The sequence below is a fragment of the Lycorma delicatula genome, chromosome 1, assembly GCF_047948215.1.
Source record: "Lycorma delicatula isolate Av1 chromosome 1, ASM4794821v1, whole genome shotgun sequence".
NCBI classification, from domain to species: domain Eukaryota; kingdom Metazoa; phylum Arthropoda; class Insecta; order Hemiptera; family Fulgoridae; genus Lycorma; species Lycorma delicatula.
In genome coordinates this window covers 364,978,963-365,006,927 of record NC_134455.1, presented here as the reverse complement: position 1 = coordinate 365,006,927, position 27,965 = coordinate 364,978,963, and the positions used below count along the sequence as shown (strand labels likewise).

At 31.9% G+C, this 27,965-nt stretch overlaps 1 protein-coding gene across 1 annotated transcript; it reads right to left on the bottom strand.

Annotated features, from left to right (window-relative positions):
• Window positions 1–1,781: 1,781 nt before the first annotated feature.
• On the bottom strand, window positions 1,782–27,595 carry LOC142317249 (integrator complex assembly factor WDR73-like). Its single transcript, XM_075353652.1, has 5 exons — window positions 27,324–27,595; window positions 25,930–26,146; window positions 12,763–12,850; window positions 8,309–8,608; window positions 1,782–5,532 (listed from the first exon to the last, which is right to left on the bottom strand). Exons 1-5 carry the CDS (start codon window positions 27,380–27,382, stop codon window positions 5,063–5,065), a joined length of 1,134 nt encoding a protein of 377 aa, XP_075209767.1. The 5' UTR covers window positions 27,383–27,595; the 3' UTR covers window positions 1,782–5,062.
• Between the last annotated feature and the right edge of the window lie 370 nt (window positions 27,596–27,965).

The following is a 27,965-nucleotide window of genomic DNA, read 5'->3' as shown; positions in this document are numbered from 1 at the left end:
AGGTGGTGGTCGACGATGAATTGCATTCACTCTCATGGTCATGCTCTTTTATTGGAGTCTGAGAATAGTGGGGCTGCAGTACCACTATGGTGGGACAACTGCATGGGTGATGCTTGTATCAGTGCATCTGTATACTGTGGGTAAGTTCGTATCTGAGTTGCTATACCGTGTTCGGCCGCCGATATTAAATTAGGCATATATATGGTAACAATATTAATGAATCAGAATATTAGAAAGTTGCGCAGGAATTTTGATTTGTTTGTATATAAAATCTTTAGTATAAAATTATTGCCAAAAATCATTGTATTAACTGAGATTTGAATTTACGAGGTAGAATTAAATTATCGAATTGATGGTTACAATCTTTATGCCAGTTCTTGCTAAAACTACTAAAGCTGAAGGTATTGTTTATATACGAAATGACATTCCTTGCAAGGTCAAGAGCTTGATATAACTTTCTTATTGGTGGATGGTCTTAGTATTTTGCTATCTGTTGATAAATGTGCTTGTAAAATTTCTACATTTTATAGATGTCACTGGTTGCTAAAAGAATTATTCATCAATGAATTACATAATTTCTTACAAAACTATAATAATATGCCTATGACACTGTTGGCAGGGAAATATAAATTTAAATCTGTTAGAAGATTGAAAGAAGATAATTTTGTAAATTATTAAAAACTGCTTTATTCTCATGGTATGCAGTCCCTAGTTAATACCCCTACAAGATTAGAAATAAATACTTGTACACTTATTTTTTAAATGAAAAAAATAAAAGAAATTTTATGTTGATGTTGTACATGCTGGTAATACTGACCATTTACTTATATTGGTTTGGAATGATAAAAAAAATCTTAATGATATAGAAAATTCTGAATGTAGTTCTAAAATTAAATATGGTAGTATTAATTTAATTAAGTTCAGGCATGAAATTCAAAATCCTGACTAGAATAATGTGAAACAAAAAAGATGTAGACAAAGCTTTTAATGTGTTTTATAATATCTTAAATATTTGTTCTGAGAAATGTAAAGAATTTAAAACAAGGGAGAGAAATATTAAAATAAAACCTGGGTTACAGATAGTTTATTAGGCAAGATTAAAAGAAAAAATAGAGTTTAAAAAGTTAAAGGACAACCATATTATATCAAATTAAAAGCATATTACAGTAGGTATAGGAATAGACTTATTTATGACATAAGGAAGGCAAAAAAATAATATTTTATTAATTTTTTCTAAAAATGCTGATAATGCAAGGGAACAATGGAAAATAACTGATCAGTTAATAGGTAGTAAAGAAAATAATTTTGATAAAGATAGAATTAAAATTGAGATTAATAGGCGGCTGAACACGGTATAGCAACTGGCACACTGATATATGGACACGCTGATACAAGCATCACTACTGTCACGCAGTTCTCCCACCATACTGGTGCCACAGCCCCACCACTCTCAGGCTCCAATAAAAGATCGTGCACCATGAGAGTGAATGCAATTCATCGTCGACCATCACCTGGAGAAGAAGAAGACATAAGTTCCCTGGCTGGCTCACTGATGCTAAAGTAGACCCTCTTTTTGAGGGACTGCATGAGATATGAGTTGAGACTGGATTGATATAATATCTTTTCAGTTACACACAAAAGTATTTTTTCTCACTTGAACAAATTTCAGACACAACAGATTTTACAAACCAACAAACTTTCTTTCTGTACAACTTAACGATCATTAAATTTAATGTAAGAAAATAAAACAAAAAAGAATCATTTAAACAGCTACAGGGAACAAAATAATTATATATAGGGACATGCATACAATACTAGAAGCAATAATAAAAAAATTTTTTTTTCAGCTGTGCATAGTCATCCCAATCAGTATAATAAATTACATTTCTTAATCTACATATACACAAATAAGCTATTATAGCTATCCTGATCAGGTGGGACAGGCTATAAAAGTTATAGCACGGCTATATTTTGATTGCTGCTATTTGTATATATTGTGAACCAGAACAAATTAAATTTTAGTTTTTTATTAATTTACTTAGCACAGTATAAAAGATACACACTGAGGTGTTAAGTGAAAAAATGAGGCCATATTGTATTCCATAAACATTTCAAGTTACAAGTTACAGATAATTTTTCAACAAGCAAAATGATGTTGTCTTCCAGAAAGGTACAAGTCTAAACTTGTATGACCTAATTAATCTTTACAAGTTACAGCCATTTTCTACAACTGTAAAATAACAAAAATATTTAAAAAGTACAAGTTTATAATTATTCCCTGTAAAACATTTGTACAAGTTTACAAGTCATCAAAGTTATGTAGAAATATTTTTATTGAGTTCAGTATTGTGGTTTTGCCAATTCAACATTGTTTACTTTGTCGTTTGATGAGGAAAATGAGAACCCAGGAAAAAGGAATACAGGTAATTATCATTTTTAATGAAAGATTAAGAATGAGTTCAATTAAATTGGAATTTAATTACTCATTACTCACAGTAAGTAATAGGCTGCATTGTCTTACAAGTAGAAACAAATCTTTATAATAAAAATATATAACACCATTTACTCTTATTTTGAACTCACTGTTGAACCACCGAATTACTAATAAATGATAAGTAACTCTTCTGTTAACAATCCTAGAATTGATTTGCAATTAATCTCCAGCCTTCCTAATTTTAGGCAAGTTTCTTTTACTCCCTAGATACCACATACCATGTCTTTCATAATCTGGTCGATAAAACTGAGCCTTGGTTTTCTTCTAGCATTGTTTCCTTTCACTACATCTTCTAATATCATTTAAGTTAACCAGTCATGTCTCAACAAATGGTCAATTGTTAGCCATTCAATCTTAGCCTGGCAGATACAGCTCACTAATTTGTTTTTTGATCGGCCATCTGACATTATCCAACTGCCCAATTATATAAAGCAGTTCATATTTTCTAACACTCTCCTACCAGCATGAATTGATGTACTGTGATTTCATTTGATTGTAACTTGCCACAAGTATTTTAGTCTTGGTTTTATTGATGCACAAATTATACCCTGTACTAAGCACAAATTCCAACTCTTTCAACATTCCTATTAGATCCTGCTCATTCTCTGCCAATCACCAGCAATTCTCACCTTGTAATCTTATTTCTCCCACATCCCCCAGCTTTTCTCCTACTTCTTTTAGCCCTTCCTGTATGTAACCGTTGAACAAACAGGGTGATAACATGCTCCCCTGCCATATACCTTGTCCAATGCTGGTTTCTTCTAGATGTTTTGCACAACTCATCATTGCTGTTTAACCAATGTACGAACTATGTATCACTCTTCTGTCCTTATATTTTACATTCATTACCCTCACAATACCAAGCCTTACCCAATTCAATCTGTCAAAAGCTTTTCTAGGTCCTGTGAAAGCTGTATATGTCATTATCTTTCATTAATCTCTTTCAATGACAATCCCCGATTCTAAATTAGCTTCCCTCACCCCCCATACCTTTTCTGAACTCAATTGGTCATCAGTAAGCAATTCTATTTTTACCTCAATATTTCTTAATATTATTGAGGTCAGCAATTTGCTTACATGATACTAAGTGAATTGCTATTTACTGTTCACATTTCGTTGCAGAAGCTCTTTTTCATGATGACACTTCTCTTAAATCCATAGGTACTGGACTTTTTCTGTAAATTTTACTGACAAGCTGAAATAGAACATTTTGCAGGCTATCATGACCAGTCTTCATTAGTTCTGCTGATATACTGTCAATACCTGAAGCCTTTCCATCCTCAATCTTCCTTTAACTAAATTGAATTCTTCCTTCAAAACACAATCACACATCTCTTTTTGATCTACCTCTTCTTCCTTCTCTAGATGTTTCTCATAATTTCCACATTTTTTATACAATTTTTCCAAGTACTGCTTCCATTTCTTAGCAATATCTTTTTGATCGTATACCATTCTTCCATGCTGTCTTCAGACAACTATCTTTCACATACGATCACCAATGAAATGTTTAATAATCTTGTACTTTTTTCTAATTTACCTTCCTTCACTATGTCTTCTGCTTCTCTACACCTATCCTCTAAATACAGTTCTTTCGCTTTCTTTGTTTCTCTGATTATCTAATTAGGATAATGATACACACAAATGTCAGTTAAGTTATACTGATAGAAATCATATGTTTTTCAAAATAGCTGCAGCAACCTATGCTTTTGTGCCGCCAATCTCTAAAATTGCGATTTCTTTTCTGCAAGTGTTCTGATTATTTCTGGGACACCACACTTGTAACTTGTAAAAACAGTGAGTGTTTCAACATTATTATTATTTCAACATAATTGTGAAATTGTAACCTGTGCTTTTGTGGAACAGGCTCCTGTACTTTAATTGTAAGCTTACAGCACTGAAATAGGTATTTATAACAAATTCTAAAACAAAAGTATTAAGAGAGAATATAAATTGAGAAGTCATCAACATATAATAATAGGCTATTTACTGGCAGATGAACCCCGTTCATAAAACTATTTACAGTAACCACAGATACCAATACTTCTTCTGCAGCCTAATATCTTTCAACAGAAACTTGGATGACAAACTGAAGCTATTTCTTACTTAAAATATTTTTCTGTAAAGAACAAAGATATAAATCCCAACAAGTTTCCTGGGTACTGCTCATTTGTACTAAGCTGTGATTATGCCTTGTTAATATAAAAATACAAGGTGATGCCATAAGAAACAAACACTACAACCATTTCAATTCCTAAAATAGGATCAATCAATGAAATAAATCTCACAAATTAGTATTACATTTGATATTAATTTCAAATCTGAGGAGAGTTTTTAAACGCTTATAAACGAATCAATTGTTAAAAAATATTTCTCTATCTATAATACTGGACAAAATGACAAATATCAATGAATTGACTTATTGTGAAATGAAAAAAATTATAAATATTGCCATGTAAATATTTAAAAGGAAATTGAATGTTGAAAATACCAAGATTAATAAAATTAATTGAGGGAAAACTTAACTAAATTTGAATGATGATAAGAGTCTTTCATTATGACAAAGAAGGGTTATAGGTTAAATTCCCATAACTGCAATGTTTTATTTAGAGCACATGATACTATCTGATGCATGTCTTCGAAATTCATCCATCCATGTGAGCTAACAACAGTCTCTTTTTCACAATCATCAACATGGGAATGACCATCATGCATAAACAATAATCTAGATTCACTTTCCAGTCTATAAACATGTACATTACTGTCAAATCCAGATACTGCCAAAATGTTCTTATCAAATGGAGAACAACTTAACTGCATATATTTTTTATAATTATCACTTTTACAATATACGTCCAAATTATATTTAGCAAAGAAACTATTCCAATTTCTTGAATCATAAATCATTAAATTTCCTTCATCTGATAATAAGAATATTCTCGAAGAGTCATGGTTTGACACGGTATACTCAGAACTAATTACATTCTGTGACAAAAAATTTGAAGTACAACTCCACATCTTTGCATTATTAAATGGTGGACCTAAAAATAAATACACAGAAGCAATTAAAACAATAATAAAACTATTAAATAAACTAATAAATTAAAAATTCGTAATATAAAAGTATAATATGTAAGGCAAGGTAGGTTTTTTAGTAAGTTCTCAAAATTGCATTAAACAATTCAAAATAAAATTGTAATAAAAAACTTAAAGTTTTTATGTTGGCAGCATTCATGACATCAAGGTATCTGCATTATACTTATTTCCTGTTTTGCATACAATTTAAAATTATATGTTTTGCAATGTCCATGTAATAGTGAAAAATGTCAGCACAGAACAATCAAATTTTGCATTTTAGTTAAAAAAATTACTATCAGGGACATTAATGCTGCTTGAAGAAGTAAATGGAGAATCGGCTGTGAAGAAGTTAGTGGTTTATGATTGGCGTAACTGTTTTAGAGATGGTTGTGTAAGTGTTCGAGATGTATTTATCATGAGCACCCATCTACTTCGACAAAATATCAAATGTGTTGAAAAAGTTATTCAAAGTGAAAGAAGAAAAATTATCAAGGAAATAGTGTCAATAGTAGGGATGTCAGTCAGAAGTTGCTACAATATACTCCATAATGATCCGAACATTCATCAAGTTGTCAACAAACTGTTCATAAAATGTCTACCGATTTGAAAAAACTCACCTGTCACTGAAAGATAAACTGGCAGTTTATGTTGAAAGTTTTATTTGATTAGGAGAGTACTGTGTTTACACAGTACAAATCCATAAACAAGGAAATATACAATGATATCCTTTGTTATGTACAGCGTGCAGTAAAAAGGAAATCTCCTGATAAATGGAAAATGATTGATTGGATTCACCTGGCATGAAACAATGTAACAACTTTTGTAATGCATACCATACTATACCAACTTGGCTCTTGCTGATTTTTACTATGTTTCATCTGAAAGAAGTAAAAACTGTTTTTTCAGAGTAAAAATGCTCTGAAGAAGGAAGGATACAAGAATGCTGAAGAACATGATGACCAACAAGGCAATATAGCTGAGGACCCTATCTTAAAAAGGGTTCCAAAAATGTTTTGAAGAACTTTATAAGCATTGGCAAAATGTATAGCTGCTGAAGAAAAGTACTTTGAAGATAATGTAGTCTAAAACTTCAAGCAGTCTTTAAAAAATAAACTAATTCAGGGAATTTTTTGACTAACCTTGCATTAATTTCAAATCTAGAAAACAATTAATGAGGCAAGAACGCTTAGCAACTCAGCCAACATGATTTCTTTTGGGGCTTACCTTTATAATTGGTTTTAAATTTAAATTTAAAATAATGACAAATTCATAAATTATAAATTGTACAGAAGTAGTGGTTCTTGTATAGTACAATAAAAATATTTATTTCACTATTAAATTTCAAAATTTTATAACATCTTATATATTCAAAACATTGGGATGAGAACCTACTTCCAGTCTGGTTGGTTCTGAATGATTTTTTTCTATTCTGCTTGAAATGACTCGAAGATATATACAACATCAAGTGTCACTGTACCCCAAACTTGAGTCTCATCTGAGAATTGGAGAATTTTTCTGAGGTTATGACTCTGAAGGTCTGTCAATGTTTGACAACATATCTGCATGCCATTTTGAGTAAACAAAAAAAAATCAGCCCAATTCGTCAAGTAGAATGCAGAGATAAACCAGAAGTAGGTTTTGATCATGCAATATAATAAAAAACTGTTTTCAGTCTGTCTAGGCATTCTACTGGATGGATTGGACTGATTTTCTTTTATTTTGCTTGGAATGACCCACAGATAATATCATCAAGCATCATTGGACCCCAAACTTGAATATTTTCTAAGAAATCCTCATTTATTCCTTAATTGAGGAACTTTCCGAGGTTATTACTCTCAGGAAAATCACTTTGAAGGTCTGTTAATGCCTGATGACATATCTGCAGGTCATTCCGAGCAGAATGAAATAAAATCAGCCTGTTCCATCCAGATATACTACTGGATGGACTGAAAATAGGATCTGAGCATGCATTTTACCTGTGCAGGAAAGGAAAGAGGAAAACAAGGCGTTGGAGGTGAGTCATGTCAATGAAATATATAACACTACTTTGTAATAATAACAGTGCGGAGGAGCAAGGGGGCCACTAGTAATATTTAATTTTTAAAATAATTTTCTTTATTTAAAAAATATTAATTTAGCATTTTTCTGTTTACTGTTTTATTGTAGTTATATTGTGTGAAATTATATTACAACCACTTATTTCTGTCAATAAAGTTTATATACACTTGTTAAGGAGGACAGATTATCATTCACACAAATTACGATTATTTCTTTCCTAATGACTACTATTGTAAAATTTCAAATGAATATTTAGTTTTTTTTTAAGAATTAATTTAATAATTTAAAATAAAGTATGACAACTACATTTTTTTTAATAAAAGATACTTATATTTATAATCCTAATGTGGAATCTGTATTCATCAAGTTAACAATAAGCAACCACCCCATGGCCCAATGAGATAAAGATGATATGAATGTCATGTGCAGTCTTATACAGACTCCGGCCGATCATTCCTGAGCATGGTTAATTGAACCCCAGCCACTGAAGTACACTGGTGTTCACTGTCTAGTATTTAAATCCATATAAAAGAGCAACTAACTTTTACTAGGATTTAAGTCTCAGAACTTTTGGCTTTGATAATCAGCCGTAAAAAATGATTTGTGACTATGAGTTAACCCTAGACCTGCCCATTATCTTAATAAAAAAAAAAATCCTTTTATTAAAACTATTATACTTACATATTTTTGCAATTTTACATGCTGAATTTGTTCGAACATCATAAAAATTAGCGACTCCAGTTCTTCTATTTAAAATAGAAACAGTATTGAAATGTACAAATAATGGAATTAAAATATCAGTCTCTTGATTTAAGTTATCTTTTGTGCTTATTGTTCCACTTATATCTGTATTATTTATATCTACTATGAAAGAATCATTTCTAGAATTCTGTGATAATAATAACTGAGATTCAGACTGGTTTAGTGCTATTTGTGGATTAAGTAAAATGTTTCTTATATGACCACATTTCTTTATCTGATCTGAAACAATTCCAATAACATTATTTGTGAAAATTTACAGCACATAATATAATTGTGTTAGCAAACATTAGGTGTTCTTACAAAAATATTTATATAATACATTTGTCTCACACATTTCTGCTTCACCAAAAGAAAACACAGTACAGATCAACAAATTATCTGCCACATCAGCCCTGTTGTACTTGTATTCACATAAAAGTTAAAAACCCTAATTTTGTAATACATTCCTTCAAATTCATTGTAAACACAATCAAAGTTTGACACAATCAAATTTGACACAATCAAAGTTAAAATTCTTCATAAATATTGTTTGAAGTATATCTGATAAATATAAAATGGTGTGTGAATTAAAAACAATAGAAGAATCTATAATTATTTCAGCTGTTATGATTTTTTTTTAATAAAAAATACCATAGCCATACTTAATTACAGTAGGTATGAAAGGATATTTATACGAACCATAGGGATTCCATCTGAAATGTCATAGAAGGCGGTAAGCACCAGTTTCTTTATTGAAACTCAATTAGATAGTTAGTTATCTTTGTATTAAAGGAATAGTCAGTCCTAGGAGTGTTGTTTCTTGTCTAGGAGTTGCACAAAATGAAAAACTAAAATTTAAGATCTCTAATGGATAGAATCAGGCCTCTTATCTATTAGGGTGGTTCAAAAATGAATGGGACCGATTTTCACAGGGAAATTTAAAGAGCACAAAGTGGCAAACCTGTGTGCATGCAAGTAGCCAATGTACTACTGTCTACTTCTCATAATAATTGCAAGTTGATTTTCACTAAGTATATGAATATGAAATGTGTTGGGTTCTATGGTTCTTAACATCTGACCAAATGGAGTACTGTGCATTTGTCTGCAAATAATTGTTGTTGGCCTTGCTACTAATGAACTTTGTAGTTATATGAAAAAAGTCATGCCTGATTGGAACTTAAACCTGTAATCTGAGGATGAAAGGCAGAAGCAATAACATTCTGCCACAGAGATGAGCAGTTTGATACTGATCAGTGCAGTAATCTGTTGTCAACACATTTCATTAAGAATTGTAAACTATACGAATCTGATTTTTATAATAGATAATGAATGTGTAATCAGTGAAGTGCACGAATAAAGAATTTATTTTCTTCAAATGGCAATTATGTGGCAGTTAAACATGTAATCCATGGAAAAAAATGTACCTTGTACTGACCTATTTATACAAACTTCCTCCAAATTATCACTTTGAATTGACAAATGAAAATTCCATGGCTTTAACAGAAAAGAATTTATTTCCAATTGTAATATATCTTTCAGCCTGTCAGTATGGTAAGATGAGCTTTTTTGCTATATTCTTAAAATCTAATATGATATAACATGCTTTGTGAAAGAAATTAAAATTATTCCTTGCCTTGCCACAGTATCGGCCCCCTCATTTTCCCTTCTGGATACTACGTAATTTTTTATTTCATTAAAACCAAGAAACCAGTAAAGGTAACACGATAATCATGTCACAGTATGAAAATTTTGAGTCATGAATTCCCCATACAAAACGTGCTTAACAATTCAAAGATCTATAGAGTTCAGAGTGAGTTTGGGCAATGGTATCTTCTGTTAATCAGGAGTGAAAATAGGAGGGTACCCTATGTTTGCTATACGTGTGTTGAAGGACTTAGATGGTGGTCAAAGGGTAAACAAGAAGCGTTCAGATTTGGAGTTCCAATGGTGTGGCGGGACCACGAAATCATACCAATGACTGTTACTTTTGTTTGAATGGTGTTCATGGGTTCAATTTGAAGAATAAAAAAAGGAATTGTCTATCCAAATATGCCATCCGCTTTATGCTTGGTTCCTCATGGTCCAGATGTATCAGTGCCAATTCCACCAGAAAATTTACCTGAAACAGACAGTTCCACAAGTGATTTAAATGAAGATAACATTGTGGAGTACGAACCTGAAGATAACTGTGCACCAGAGCTTTATTCACAGTCTGAACTAAACAATTTGATTCAAGATTTACATCTGACCAAAGAAAATTCAGAACTGCTTGGTTCGAAGCTTAAAGAGAAGAACCTACCTGCTAGCAGCTGGCACCTCATTTTCCTGGTTCAGGTATAGATAAGAGAAAAGGATTTTCTTCCATATTTTTCAGAAGGAGAGTTCGTCTTATGAGCTGATCTACATGGACTTTTGACTCAATTTAACATTCTGTATGAAAGTTCTGATTGGAGACGGTTCATAGATTCATCCAAAAGAAGCGTCTTCATTATGGGAATATGTATTTGTCAATATCCGTCAGACATTCTGTCCATTGAAAAGAGGGTTATGATAATTTGTAATTCATTCTTGATAAAATTAAATACAACAATAAATGGATTATATGCAGTGATAAAATAATATGATGCTCCTAGGACAGCAAGGAGGATACACAAAGTTTCCTTGTTTTTTGTATGGGATAGCAGAGACAGAGAAAATTACTGGATAAGGAAAGATTGGCGAAAAAGAACTCATTAGAACCTGGAATCAAAAATGTGCTCTAATAAGTTCTCATAGATTCAAATAAAGTTCTCCTTCTACCTCTGCATATCAAGTTAGGCTTGATGAAGTAATTTGTTAAAACCTTACCAAAAGAAGGTAAATGTTTTAAATTTCCAATCTTATCAACCACCAAACTAAAAGAGGGTGTGTCTTTACTGGTCCTGATATTAAACTTCTCAATCTGCGGAGTCTTTAAAGACATAGTAACAAAGTTTCTGGACAATAAGAAGGATCTGAAATTCAAATCAATTGTTGAGAACATGCTGCAGAAGTACAAAAATTTAGGCTGTTCCATGAGCTTGAAGGTGAACTTCCTAAATTCACATGTCGACTATTTTCCTAAAAATCTGGGTGCCATTAGTGGAGCGATTTCATCAGGACATGAAAGAAATGGAAAGGAGGTATCAAGGAAAATGGACTACTATGATGATGGAAGACTATTGCTGCATATTACATGGAGATGAACCCTACAGAGAACATAGAAGGAAAAGCGCAAAACAGAATATAAGCTGTCCAAAGAAACTTCGACACATGGAATAAAATTCTAAGTATTTTACATACTTTGTCATTAAGCGTTTGGTTGGTTTGCTTAGCATTTCTCCCACCACCACCCCATTCAGTCACCCTAAAGCATAAGACAAAGTCTATGCCACAAATGGCCACTGAGCCCCGAAACAGTTTAGCGACCAGTGTCCTAACTAGCTTCTAGAGCTAACCTAAAAGAGTAAGCGGAATAAGCATGGTACCATACACCACTCGCTTGTGTATCCCACCAACTACTTTTCATATATCATTAAAATGGGTAGTTACACCCTGTCAACTACTAAAACATATATGACTATCAATAATGAAATTTATCTTGTCAAAGACAGCAATTCGCTGCCACGCCAAGGCCACTGAATGCCAGCAAGTACCTGTCCACCATTAAAGCCGTCCACCATAGAAATTAAGGTGCAATGACCCTCCCTTTCATCCTCTTCAGAACACTCAACTGTTTAGCTGTAAGAATGTGTAGCATAAGCCAAAAATTGAATATATTATATTGATTTATAATTTTAAAAAAAATTCGGATATATTTTATTGTCAAATTTTCGCAATTTTTCAACTTTTTACAAATATTTAAATTTGTGATTCGTGAAAAATCCCGATGTGAGGAAAAAATGAAGGTTATTCTCAGATTAAGCGCTAAAAAATAAATAAGAATCAATTATCAAAAATGAGAAAACATAACTATTACAGGTGTGTGTAATCAAACCCTTAAAAAGCATCTTTAAGTTTAACAAATATCTCTTCAATATGCAAATTAAATGCCTTAGAAAAAAAATGAAAGACAATTTTAATCTAACAAATAATAATTCAACAATCCAGACTGATAATCCTACCTTTCAAAAACTTATTGCTCAAAAGAGTCCTTACAATGATATGGTAAGTTCATTAAACAGCTGTAGTAACCCCTTTTTGAACATGTTTTCAAAAATGTTACATTACAATGGCAAAATTCTACAAGGTGACAAAAATATTAAGACTCCTAATATTGAAAATAAAAAAGCAAGTATGTAACCATAATACAAACTTTTAATACTATATGAATAAATAAAATAAGACAAAAGGTCTTTATGTTAAACTATATTTACCTGATTGAGAATCAAGTCCATACACAATGGCCCCACTTACACCTTCTTCTGAACTAAAAATCAACCTTTTCTTATTATGAACTTGAACCTAGGAATACATTTTTTTTTTTTAATTCAAACAAAAACAAACATTTAAAAATATATTAAAGCCAAGCATCTGCTTTAAAAATAAAACTATTTATTCTTCTTATAGAAAATGGCTATCTCCTTACTTTTGTTTATCTCAGTTATGAAACTGAGAGATAATGGACAGAATACACAGTAAATCAACAAAAGACAGGTAAATAATAATGCTAGTTAGTATTTATATCACTCTCTATTTAAAAAAAAAGTGTGAAACATAAAAAACAAAAACATACTAGAAATTCCTGAGAAACGGACAATAGATTGCATTCTTATAAGCTGATGGTTCTAAAAACAACTACAAGGGAGTACTTTCATGGTATTGAAAAATATGAAGTAGAGAAAACATTTCAACAGAGAAAGCAATATTAATAAACTAATTGCTGTAGATAACTTTGTTAAATAATGTTGGGAATAATTTTAGTACATTTACTATTAGCACTGATCACAGTAATTGATGGCACTTACATTCATACAAAACATATAAATAATATAAAATATAAAATTTGCCTATACAACATACCTGCCATGTAAATGTATTGGCACATATGTAGGACAGGGACTGAAAGCCAATGTACTAGCATTTTGCATGCATTGGCTTCTGTTACATGCAAACTAAAAATATTGTCATTTTCTATGTCTTTAACATACAACAAGTTTCATAAACATTACAGCAAGCAAGTTTCATAACATACAGCAAGTTTATGAAACTTGCTGTAGTGTATATAATTGCTGAGTTTTATTCTAACTTATACATTGATATTGTGATCCAGACTTACTTCCTGTTGTATAACAACTAATAATAGTAGAATCATTCATGAATCAGACATGACTAATGTACCGTTTCATAAAGTGTAAACACAACACACAATTCAAAGAATTTATTTTTAATCTACTCAAATCATTGCGCTGTGAAGAATTATATGACACACATCGCTTATAATTATGTTCTAGAAGTGGTTACTTCAGAAACATTTATTGCGGTGTATATTTTACTTTGAAGTGAATAGACGTTAGTGATTTATTTTTACTATTTATTGTGTTGTTCTCATTTAAGGTTTTCTCATAAATTCAATCATGTAAGTTTTTAATATTTACAGCTATTACTTTGCAGTACAGCTATTACAATGCAGTTATTTTCTTTTAAAATGCCCAAGTTAGGAGGAAAAGGTACAGTAGTTCATAGTCAGGCAAAGGAAATTGTATTTAATGTTTACAATTCCTTTTTACAAAACAATGCCAGAACTGGAATAGGGAGGAAACTGAAAAGCTGAATACAGTTGTTCAAGCGACAAGTATTAAAACGAATGGTCCAAATAATTATAGCAGGGGAAATCGCATCAAACTGAGAAGCCATCCGTGTTAGTTTTGCTGAGAAAATGTGTAAATCGCCTAAGTGCTGTATGCAATTTAGATTCATTTGACATGGATACTTTGAGGAATTTAATAAATAAATTTTATATAACCAAAAAATGCATTGCTACTGTGAAGAGAATTATACAAAATGCCTGCGAAAGTAGAATTATTTTCGAAGGGCATCAAAGATCTTTAAGGAGAATATTACGTAAAATGGGATTTAGATGGAAAAACAGAATACAAGTGGAAAATACTGATAGAACAGCATGAAATTAAAATGCAAACAATGAAATTTCTATGACATATTTCCCTGTTTCACGAAGAAGGAAGACTGATTGTATACACAGATGAAATCTGCATTCACAGTAGTCATGCAACACCAAAATCATCGGTACACACAACAAACCTTCATGAGGGACTGAAAACACCAGTAACCATGTACTCACTATTAATTATTCATGCCAGCTGTAATAAAGGATTCATTAACAATGCTTTACTTACATACAAGTCAAATAAGAAAGGACATTTATCACAAATCAATGGATTTGTTCAACTTGTCACCTCAGTCGGTCACTGTACTAGATAATACATCGTATCACATTCTGCTACAAAGCAGCCAAATTCTAACTCTTTAAAAAGCAGCATGATAATATAGTTAGCCAAACAATGAATTAACTGTTTTCCTACTATGACAAAGGTTGAATTCTATGACATTATAAAATTACAAAAAGAAAATCAAAAGAAATTTCTAAAAGACATTTTCAAAAATTATAGACACACAGTTCTACGGTTGTCATCACCCTGACTTAAATGCCATTGAAATGATTTGGAGTCAAGTGAAAGGGCAAGTATCTAGAAGAAATACAACTCTTAACATGATGTTGGATGTTCTTAAGTAAGTTGAAGAAGTATTTCATAGTGTCTGAAGCTGAGTGGGGTAATGTCTGCAAATATGTTGTCAATGATGAAAAAAATACATTGAAGATGAACACTTATATAATGTACAGATAGACAATTTTGTAATAAATGTGAATTTAGAATCGGACACAAGCTCTTTAGAATCTACCAACAACAGCGACTTCATAATTTGCAAGCTGCAGTAATAAAGTGAGTAGAAAAAATAATTATATTAAGTACTTTAAAATAATAATATTAATTTGGATATTACACTTGTTTTAATAAAAGAGCATCGTATGTATTTTTGGTTATAAATATCATGTATATTAAACTTACAATGTTTTCAATCGGCTAGTACTATGACAAATGTTTGCTGAATGCTAGTAGTTTTTTGTGCCAACTTACATGTTGATAGCTCTAACAGTGACTAAACTAACATGTACACAAGGATCATTCAAAAAGTAAATAGACAAGCACAAATGGGTGGGAATATATTTAACTATAATTAATCCAGTTAGCTTAGAGGGTTCAAGTAAGCAGAATGCACGTAAAAGTGTCAGGCGACCGATTCACAAGCATTTCCTGTAAATTATAATACATATATAAGAAACTGCATGACATTAATATTCAGTAATCACATGCTATTATATTTTACAAACATTATATATATATTATATATAGGTGCAACCATATCGGAGAGGTATCTGTTGAGAGCCAGACTAAGGAATGATTCCTGAAAGCTCTTTCAGTAGTTGTTAGGGGCGTGAGTCAGGACGACTTAAACGGCCGTATCAACATCACTCAGTCCTCTGAGTACTGCGCAGCTGAAAGCAATGGAAAACTACAGCTGCTTTTTTTCCAAGAAAATGTGGCTCTCTGCATTTTCACATAGCAATAATGGAGGCGCCTTCCTTGGTAAAATATTCCGGAGGTAAAATAGTCCCCCGTTCGGATCTCCGTGTGGGGACTACTAAGGAAGGGGTCACCAGAAAATTAAAAAATAACATTCTACGAGTCGGAGCGTGGAATGTTAGAAGCTTAAAAAAGGTTGGTAGGCTAGAAAATTTAAAAAAGGAAATGGGTAGGACAAATGTGGATATAGTAGGAATTAGTGAGGTTCGGTGGGAAGAGGAAGGCGACTTTTGGTCAGGTGATTTTAGAGTAATTAACTCAGCGTCAAATAATGGGCAGGCAGGAGTAGGTTTCGTGATGAACAAGAAGATAGGGAGGAGAGTGGAGTATTTCAAAACCCATAGCGATAGAATCATTGTAATAAGGATAAAATCAAAACCTAAACCGACAACGATTGTTAACGTCTATATGCCTACAAGCGCCCATGATGATGATGAGGTAGAGTGTGTATACGAAGAGATTGATGAACATGTACATAAATTAAAATCTAATAATGTGTTAAACAAAGATAGCACACCAATATATAATACGAAAGGTAAAGTCGATAGATGGGTGGAATATATTGAAGAGTTATACGGAGGAAATGAATCAGAAAATGGTGTTATAGAGGAAGAAGAGGAAGTTGAGAAGGATGAAATGGGAGAAACAATACTGAGATCTGAAATTAAGAGAGCATTGAAAGGTTTAAATGGCAGAAAGGCTCCTGGAATAGACGGAATACCTGTAGAATTACTGCGCAGTGCAGGTGAGGAAGCGATTGATAGATTATACAAACTGGTGTGTAATATTTATGAAAATGGGGAATTTCCATCAGACTTCAAAAAAAGTGTTATAGTTATGATACCAAAGAAAGCAGGGGCAGATAAATGTGAAGAATACAGAACAATTAGTTTAACTAGTCATGCATCAAAAATCTTAACTAGAATTTTATACAGAAGAATTGAGAGGAGAGTGGAAGAAGTGTTAGGAGAAGACCAATTTGGTTTCAGGAAAAGTATAGGGACAAGGGAAGCAATTTTAGGCCTCAGATTAATAATAGAAGGAAGATTAAAGAAAAACAACCAACATACTTGGCGTTTATAGACCTAGAAAAGGCTTTCGATAACGTAGACTGGAATAAAATGTTCAGCATTTAAAAAAAATTAGGGTTCAAATACAGAGATAGAAGAACAATTGCTAACATGTACAGGAACCAAACAGCAACAATAACAATTGAGGAACATAAGAAAGAAGCCCTAATAAGAAAGGGAGTCCGACAAGGATGTTCCCTATCTCCGTTACTTTTTAATCTTTACATGGAACTAGCAGTTAATGATGTTAAAGAACAATTTAGATTGGGAGTAACAGTACAAGGTGAAAAGATAAAGATGCTACGATTTGCTGATGATATAGTAATTCTAGCCGAGAGTAAAAAGGATTTAGAAGAAACAATGAACGGCATAGATGAAGTCCTACGCAAGAACTATCGCATGAAAATAAACAAGAACAAAACAAAAGTAATGAAATGTAGTAGAAATAACAAAGATGGACCGCTGAATGTGAAAATAGGAGGAGAAAAGATTATGGAGGTAGAAGAATTTTGTTATTTGGGAAGTAAAATTACTAAAGATGGACGAAGCAGGAGCGATATAAAATGCCGAATAGCACAAGCTAAACGAGCCTTCAATAAGAAATATAATTTGTTTACATCAAAAATTAATTTAAATGTCAGGAAAAGATTTTTGAAAGTGTATGTTTGGAGTGTCGCTTTATATGGAAGTGAAACTTGGACAATCGGAGTATCTGAGAAGAAAAGATTAGAAGCTTTTGAAATGTGGTGCTATAGGAGAATGTTAAAAATCAGATGGTTGGATAAAGTGACAAATGAAGAGGTATTGCGGCAAATAGATGAAGAAAGTAGCATTTGGAAAAATATAGTTAAAAGAAGAGACAGACTTATAGGCCACATACTAAGGCATCCTGGAATAGTCGCTTTAATATTGGAAGGACAGGTAGAAGGGAAAAATTGTGTAGGCAGGCCTAGTTTGGAGTATGTAAAACAAATTGTTGGGGATGTAGGATGTAGAGGGTATACTGAAATGAAACGACTAGCACTAGATAGGGAATCTTGGAGAGCTGCATCAAACCAGTCAAATGACTGAAGACAAAAAAAAAATATATATATATATTTTAAATTTAAATAAATTAAGACATGTTAAATGATCAATAAATACTTCTTACCTTGTTCGGCACATCTGATAACTCATGAGTTTTAGTCATTAAAATTGTTTACTGTTACGTAATTTGAGAGTTTAAGAATTAAGAGTTATAGTTTTAAATAGTCAATTAACAATGAGTAACAATAGTCACTAACATTTTAGATTAAATTTCTATGATAATAAACAAATAATAAATTCAATTCAGTTTTCGTCATCTGATTGTGAGAAATCTGTAGTGCTGCCAGTATTAAGAGATACAATGGGAAGCTCAATTTTGTTTTTTATTATATTATCCAATTTCCTATAATCCGATTCAACAGTATCCATTACATGTTTTATACAGTTTTTCCATTCCTGCTGGTCCGTTTCATCGATGGCTTTTAAGTATAAATTTTTAACATCAGATATTTTAAAAATAGTATTTTCTGATGCCATGTAAAACTTTTGATTTGTTCCCAAATTAACTCAATTGGGTTTAATTGATAATGATAAAGAGGAAATCAAAGCACGGTTTTACCGCTGGAACTCGCTAACTTATCAATTTTATGCAAATTAAAATTGCTTTTAATATGTAAAACTCTGCAATAATTGAATCTAAGTTCATCCTCTTCAAAAATTACTTCTTATGAACTTAGGCACACTTTGATATCATTCTTTTTCCAAGGCAAAGCTGGAATTTTTTTCCTTTTTGCATGACTTATAGGGAACATTGTCTAAGACAATAACCAAATTATCTTCCAGATGAGGTAACTATCGCTGAACCATTTTCAAAAGTGCTGTTCATCTCGTTATGATAGTCTTCTGTTGATTTAGATTCAAAAATCTAGGGACCACCACTGACAAACACTGCATCACTGCTGATATACGAAATTATGCCTGCCTTTACCCAATGGAGCTTTATTACTGGTTGATAAGCCACAAAGAAAAGCTTCTTTTGATGAATTCACAGCTTTATCTTTCCAAACTAAACTTTTCATGCGGCCTTCATTGATTAAAGTTTCATGCATATGGTGTGGAATATAATATATTCCACACCCTCCTTGCCTCATTTTTTTATTTCAGTGAGGTAAGGTCTTTGCCATATAACGAAATCATCTCTATCAATTAAGGCACTTTTCCAATCCCATTTTTCATATTTAAAAATCATACTTTCTAAAAATTTATAGAAAGTTGTTCTTTGGAAATCTGTAGATCATTAATTTACAACTTGAAACACTTTTCTATTTCATATACTTTTTTATAAATAGTGTTTTTATCAAAATCGTCTACTTTTTCTTCAATTACCCTGTGGGTGTTGTTTACTTAGGAGACCATAATTCATTAGTAGATATGTACTTGTAAATCATACTGTACACTGAAGCAGCACAACTTCCACTTATGTTAGCAATTTTATTAATGACATCCAAAATCAACATGTTTGACTACTCTGTAATTCACTTACGTAAGCATTTAAAATGAAGTATTTTTCTGCACAAGTTTTTTTCAGATATCAATAATTGTGCACTATTAACAGCTGAATCTCTATTAGACATGACATTACATATACCAACATTACTAAATGACTAATTATAAGGAGACTAATATATTAGTAATAATTAGTGTTTTATTTACATACAACTGCGTTGTGAATAGGCACTGATACATGGGGCATGACTCAGCAGAACCATGACGAACTCATTCACACAAACGCAATGTTTGTTTATTCTTCGCTCTATAAGTTAACTGAATACAGTATAGTCAAATACGTTGGAGGTCAACAACAATAGTGATATAAATCTGTCTAGAACTGAGTGGCTGAATGCAATCAGAGTGTAAATTATTTAATTTCAATACCTATGTAAACATGGATGCAACGTTATCGCTGCACCTTAGAAAAGCAATTGAAGGCATTCTTGTTTTTTATCTGCAAGTGTAAAACTTGAGAGTATTTTTGCCAAATGAATGCTCAACACAAAGTGAATTGCACAAACATTTTTTACATATAGGTAAAAAAATAACTTAATTCTCACAAAAGTGTTGATAAAACACAATGTGGACATCCATAAGGGGTCCCAACTGAAATTTTGGAAAAGAATGTGGAAAAAATGATTTTAAACAAATGGTATGTTAGTGTTGAATAAATAATTCAGAAATAAAGTTTTAGTTTTGATAAGATAAATGAAATAATTTGCAATTTTAATTTTTTAAGATACTATATTTACTTGTGTAATTCATGCACCTGAATTTTAAACAATATTTTTAAAAATCTTCAGTCAAATAAATATCATTTTCTCACTGATAAATCATTTTCTTGGAAAAATCATGCACAACTTTTACATAAAAATGTTGGACAAACAGTGCGTGAATTAGGCAAGTAAATACACACATGTTCATTGGGTATCAAAAATGCTTACACAAGTACATAAAACATCCAAATTATAAAACTGGAAACTCGTTTTGATTTTTAGGGTAAGATATTTTTAAGTCAAATAGTACATAATCTGTGCTAAGATGTATGTATAACAAACCAGAGTAAAAAGTGAAGCTGATATGCACTACTTTGATGTGTACCAGAATCAAGCTTAGCAAATACAGTTTTTTATAGCAAAATAGTTTTTTGGGATATGATAAGTTCTATTTTGGCATTATTTGAAAGGTACAGTTAATAATAATATCATTTGTATTGAATTGTTGAAAAAGATTTCAAAAGTGCTACTCATACTAAATAACTTGGATTGAGTAAAGGAGTGATTGTTCACCAGAATAATGCTCCAAGTACCAAATTATGCAAGATATTATCACCAAAATAGACTAAAACCTCATACTACCATCCAGCCTATAGTCCTAGCTTGATACTGTTACATTACCAACTTTTAGGTTTACTAAAATGTACTTTACTTGGGAGATGATTTGATGACAATGAAGAGAAAACAGTCTTGCATATCAACCTAAGAAATTCTTTTTGATGAAATATGAAAGCTGATATATACACAAAATGAATAGCAAAAGGCAAAGATATATACAGGATGATTCAAAGAAACGGGAAATTAAAAAAAATTAAATAACGTTAATGAAAAATTTTTTTTAGAAAATGAATTTTATTTCATGTAATTTTACAAATGTTGCCATTTTAGGATACATACATTTTAGTTTATTTTTTAAGGATGACATCTTGCAGGTGACCTCCTCTTCTACGTAAACACTCACGAAGTCTCTTCGTTAAATTGTTCATGGTTTGACGTAACATCTCAACTGGAATTTCCGCAATTGCTTCTCGGATCTTTGCCTTCAGTTCTTCCGTTGTAGCAGGTCTACTGTGGAACACTTTGATTTTAAGGTGACCCCACAAAAAGTAATCGCAAGCTGAGAGAACAGGCGATCTGGGAGGTCATCTAATGTCACCATTTCGTGAAATGACACGTTGTCCAAACAATCGGCATACAGCTGCCATCGATATTCGTGCAGTATATGACGTTGCTCCGTCTTGTTGAAACCAGGTTGTGTTAAGAATCGGTGGAAATCTCTTTTGTTGTTCCACAACAAAGGTTTCAAGCACGGCTACGTAACGAGCCGACGTCACTGTAATCGCAAGACCGTTGTCATTCTCAAAAAAATAAGGGCCTATAACACCATAAGATGACATAGCACACCACACGGTCACTTTCTGGCTGTGCAACGGACACTGGTGTAGCTGCATAGGATTTTCTTGTGCCCAGTATCTGAAATTTTGCTTGTTACCAAATCCACTGAGGTGGAAATGCGCTTCGTCTGACATCCACAGTTCGTGAAAAAACTCTTCGTTATCATTTATCTTATGAAGCGTTACATTACAGAATTGTGCTCGCACAACTGCATCGTTCGGTTTCAGTTCCTGGACGAACTGCAACTTGTATAGATGGAATTGCAAGTCCTTCACTAACTTTCTTCGAACACTTAAACTATGCAATTGTAAAGATGCTGAGAGACGACGGATTTGACCAATGTGGACTTCGTGTGACAGCATCTTGTAAAGCTTGAACATTCTGTGGTGTACGGACGGTTCGCTCACAGCCTGGAGGTTTCTTTTTCATTGCCGAACCGGTTTCCTCAGAATTAGATATCCATGTTTTAATTGCATGTGCTGATGGAACACGGTCGTGCTGTCCCAGATTAAAATGACGGCGAAATTCTCTACGCACTCCCTCCACACAGTCATTGATTTTTTTAAACGCTTTGATAGCAAATGTACGTTGCGCACCACTCCAAGGATCCATGGCAACTAAATGACAGGTTAGGTTAGAGAGGCTGGGGCCACTTATCAAGTGGTACCAATCGGCCACAGCTACCAACACAACTTTCAAAATTTCCCGTTTCTTTGAATCATCTGTATATATTAAAAAAATCTAATCATCCATAAGAATTTAGTAAAATATTTATCTGTTCGTTTATTGAATGATCCTCAAACCTAAGAGACTTAAATTGTTAGCTTTAAGTTTTAGTGTAAGCTTTAATAAAAATGTTACAATCATTCACAACCATCCTGCAAAATTCAATCATAATAACACTTAAAATAAAAATGAATAAAATTATGTAAATTTCATTTCAAGTTTTAGCTGACCACAACCCATAGTACTTAAAATCAGTGCAATAATGTACCTTAAATTCTTTAAATACTTTACTGAGATGCATCATAGCAGCAGAATATAAATAAATATCATCAATTACATTTACTTTTCACAGACATTTTTTTGACAAATAGGTAAGAAAAATGTGTATGTATGTGAAATCTGTATCATATGAAGAGATGCAAATCTAGAAACATTACCATATAAGAAAGCAAATTACAAGGAAACCTTGCTTAGAATATTTTCCCCCATTATTTTTAGCAATAAACTCAATTTTTTAAAATTTCATTTTTTAAATTTCTCATTTGACATCAGCATATGAATAGTTCTTGTATGTGAATGGAATGGGTTGCAATGAATTCAATTCAAACAGTTTCAAATACTTATCTAGCAGACACAGATTAATATAAGCGAGTTGAAAACTATACACAACTCCATGTACCACTCTGTTTTTTAAATGGGTAGATCTTAAAACAACTGCATGCTTTGTGTATTCTTTTATAAACCACTTGTTTATTTAGAATATTTATTAAATTTGTTCATTTAAGAATTTCATTTTCTACAGCTACAACATGAAATTATATAAAAAAAAAATTAAAAGCATAATTCATTCCTTAACAGTTGGTGACCTTGCAATTTTTTACAATTTTGTTTGGTTTTAGTTACAATGTCTCCCTCTATGAATCATGAGACCTTGCCGTTGGTGAGGGGGCTTGAGTGCTCAGTGATACAGAGGAGCTGGACTGAAGGTGCAACCATATCGAAGAGGTATCTGTTGAGAGCCAGACTAAGGAATGATTCCTGAAAGAGGGCGAACAGCTCTTTCAGTAGTTGTTAAGGGCATAAGTCAGGATGACTTAAACGGCCATATCAACATCACTCAGTCCTCTGAGTACTGCGAAGCTGAAAGCAATGGAAAACTACAGCTGCTTTTTTTCCAAGAAAATGTAGCTCTCTGCATTTTCATATAGCAATGATGGAAGCGCCTTCCTTAGTAAAATATTCTGGAGGTAAATTAGTCCCCCGTTCAGATCTCTGGGTGGGGACTATTAAGGAAGGGGTCACTAGAAAATTAAAAAATAACATTCTACGAGTAGGAGCGTGGAATGTTAGAAGTTTACAAAAGGTGGATAAGTTAGAAAATTTAAAGAGAGAAATGGATAAGATAAATGTAGATGTGGTAGGAATTAGTAAGGTTCGGTGGGGAGAGGAAAACGACTTTTTGTCAGGTGATTTTAGAATAATTAACTCAGCTTCAAATAATGGGCAGGCAGGAGTAGGATTCATAATGAACAAGAGGATAGGGAGAAACAATACTGAGATCTGAATTTAAAAGAGAATTAAAAGATTTGAATGGCAGAAAGGCTCCTGGAATAGACGGAATACCTGTAGAATTACTGCGCAGTGCAGGTGAGGAAGCGATTGATAGATTACAGAAACTGGTGTGTAATATTTATGAAAAAGGGGAAGTTTTGTCAGACTTCAAAAAAAGTGTTATAGTACTGATACCAAAGAAAGCAGGAGCAGATAAATGTGAAGAATACAGAACAATTAGTTTAACTAGTCGTGCATCAAAAATCTTAACTAGAATTCTATAAGAATTGAGAGGAGAGTGGAAGAAGTGTTAGGAGAAGACCAATTTGGTTTCAGGAAAAGTATAGGGACAAGGGAAGCAATTTTAGGCCTCAGATTAATAGTAGAGGGAAGATTAAAGAAAAACAAACCAACATACTTGGCACTTATAGACCTAGAAAAGCCATTCGATAACGTAGAATGGAATAAAATGTTCAGCATTTTAAAAAAATTAGGGTTCAAATACAGAGACAGAAGAACAATTGCTAACATTTACAGGAACCAAACAGCAACAGTAATAATTGAAGAACATAAGAAAGAAGCCGTAATAAGGAATTGGAAAAGCGGAAATTTGACAAGGATGTTCCCTATCCCCGTTACTTTTTAATCTTTATATAGAACTAGCAGTTAATGATGTTAAAGAACAATTTACATTCAGAGTAACAGTACAAGGTGAAAAGATAAAGATGCTACGATTTGCTGATGATATAGTAATTCTAGCTGAGAGTAAAAAGGATTTAGAAGAAACAATGAATGGCATGGATGATGTCCTACACAAGAACTACCCCATGAAAATAAACAAGAACAAAACGAAAGTAATGAAATGTAGTAGAAATAACAAAGATGGACCACTGAATGTGAAAATAGGAGGAGAAAAGATTATGGAGGTAGAAGAATTTTGTTATTTGGGAAGTAGAATTACTAAAGATGGATGAAGCAGGAGAGATATAAAATGGCGAATAGCACAGGCAAAATGAGCCTTCAGTCAGAAATATAATTTGTTTACATCAAAAATTAATTTAAATGTCAGGAAAAGATTTTTGAAAGTATATGTTTTGAGTGTCGCTTTACATGGAAGTGAAACTTGGATGATCGGAGTATCTGAGAAGAAAAGATTAGAATCTTTTGAAATGCAGTGCTATAGGAGAATGTTAAAAATCAGATGGGTGGATAAAGTGACAAATGAAGAGGTGTTGCGACAAATAGATGAAGAAAGAAGCATTTTAAAAAATACAGCTAAAAGAAGAGACAGACATAGTCCACATATTAAGGCATCCTGGAATAGTCGCTTTAATATTGGATGGACAGGTAGAAGGAACAAATTGTGTAGGCAGGCAACGTTTGGAATTTGTAAAACAAATTGTTAGGGATGTAGGATGTAGGGGATATAACGAAATGAAATGACTAGCACTACATAGGGAATCTTGGAGAGGTGCATCAAACCAGTCAAATGACTGAAGACAAAAATAGTTAGAATGTTTTTATTATTTCATATACATATCATATGTACGTGTTAAATATGTTTTATGTAAAAATGTAACCAATTTTTTTTTTTTTACAATTTTTTGTCAATAACAAACAAATATAGCTACCTTTTTTTGCAGTAACCCTCTCATTTGCCCTTCTTTGAGACGTGAGACTAAGAAATATGCTCACAAAATTTCAACAGATAACATTATCAGATGATTTATTCAATAATTGATTCAGATTTTTAGCAGATTTATTCAACAGTTCCAATGACTTACCTGAGAAATAACAGATTCTGAGAATGTACCACATTTCAGTTTTAAGTCTGAATTATTACTAAGATTATCTTCAACAGATGATTTTATAGGCAATAATAACTCTGTTATTTCAGAATGATTTTTATCAAAACCACTTATAACACAAACACTATTTGTATCAATACATGATACATGAACTGGAGTTTTCTGAATTTCAAACATACTCAAGCTCTTGTATCTGTAACACAAACATATAAATTATATTGTTATCAAACAAAACTTACTTAAAATACAATGTAATTAATTATTTCATTCTGACATTCATAGCCCAATTACAAAGTTGTTCTTTTTCCATTAAGCTATGTAAACAACGCGTTGTTTCTTGATTAACAGAAATATAATAACATTAATCTGTTGTATTACAAAGATTTTTCTTACAGCTGTTACAAAACACTTTAAGACAGCAATCCCTAATGGTGAACTGGGTAAAGGAATAACATGTAGAGTTGAATACCACTTAAATTTCATTGCACTTGGCATGTTGACATGTAAACAAAACAATTTTACTTCTTATTTCCACAGAGCATGTTCTTATTTTGGTACTGAAAAAATTATCTCTACTTTTATTCAATGACAGCTGAATACTGAATATATACTATCAATCACACTGACATAATGCATTAAAAATGAAGTTCTCAATTTTAACAAATGATAAAGAATATTTACAAATTATTGTAAATTATTAATAAAAAAAATACACATAATTTAAAAAACAAGGTTTAAATTTAAAAACCAATGGATGACTGTTGGAAAACAAAATATTAAAGATAAATTAACTATAAGTAATGTTGGCTTAAATCTTACGTGCATTAATTACTATGTAAAATGTAAACAGATCAAAGGCAAGCTGTGCTAAATTTTAATACTACCTGTTCAGCTACCTCCTATCACATTCATTCTTGGATTCTAATTAGCACTTTCATAAAATTGTATTTAATTAATAATGAAATCAGCTACGTCAGGCAGCAAGGATTCCGTTTTATCTTAGTAAATGACAGAAAACTGGATGAAAAACATATTTTTTACACAATATGTTATATGACAATAAACAGAATTATGTAACTATCAAGGGCTGGTCTTAGGACTTAACAACATAATGATATTAATTCCAAATTATTATCAATAAAGTTAGCAAGATAAACCAGAAAAAATTAACTTCGTAATCTGCATAATACACAAATAAACAATAACAACCTTTTACTTTATTTAACTAGCCAAGTAATCTATAAATTCTTTCGAAAATCAATATTTAAGGAGAAACTACAAATCAAACCTCGAAAAGACTGTTGTTTGAAGAAGGCAATTTAAAGTGCTTTAAATTCATAAAATTAATTTGTAAGGCGATTTTAACCTACCTTTTGATTGAATCAAAATACCATTCATCTTCATTATCACTAAATTCATCATCAGACATGTTTCCCTTTTATTAAATATATCAAAATAACAGATATTTTCTTTTTGAATAAGGCTATATTTCCGTTTATAATCAGGATTTAAAAAATTAACTTACTCGAAACTGTACAAACTTATGACATTAAAGTACGTAATTGTAAACAAAGCACCTACTCAATGCCCATGCGTCTCACAGTGAATCACATGTTTAGTTAGATATATCCCAACAAAATTTTGTCTCGTTATTATTCTTAGTGATGCGAGGGATGTGATAAAAGTAATTACCGGTCAAGTATAATAAATATTGATTCAGTGTAGTAATTTAATCTCCTAAGGAGAATAACATTTTACTATTACTGAGAAGTAATAAAAAATGATTTCTAAAAAGATAGTTATAAATTTTTTGATTTGAATATGAAGGGATCTTTTTGTATGTTTTTTGAAGAACAATATATTCTTTATGGCGTAAAATCTTTCGTAATTTGTTTTTTTTGTTCGATACAATATTTTGAATAAAAAAAAAAATTAACGTGATAAAATGTATATAAACTGTGTGTAGTTATGGTTGGATGTAATGTTTTTTAGATATGGTTTTGATAAAAATA

Excerpts from the sequence above, each read along its gene's own strand:
- LOC142317249 (XM_075353652.1), bottom strand. The coding sequence starts at position 27,382 with ATGTCTGATGATGAATTTAGTGATAATGAAGATGAATGGTATTTTGAT. Across the intron at positions 12,851-25,929 it reads CAGAATCTGTTATTTCTCAG|GTTCAAGTTCATAATAAGAA; the intron begins GTAAGTCATTGG and ends ATGTATTCCTAG. Across the intron at positions 5,533-8,308 it reads ATGTAAAATTGCAAAAATAT|GTCCACCATTTAATAATGCA; the intron begins GTAAGTATAATA and ends ATTTATTTTTAG.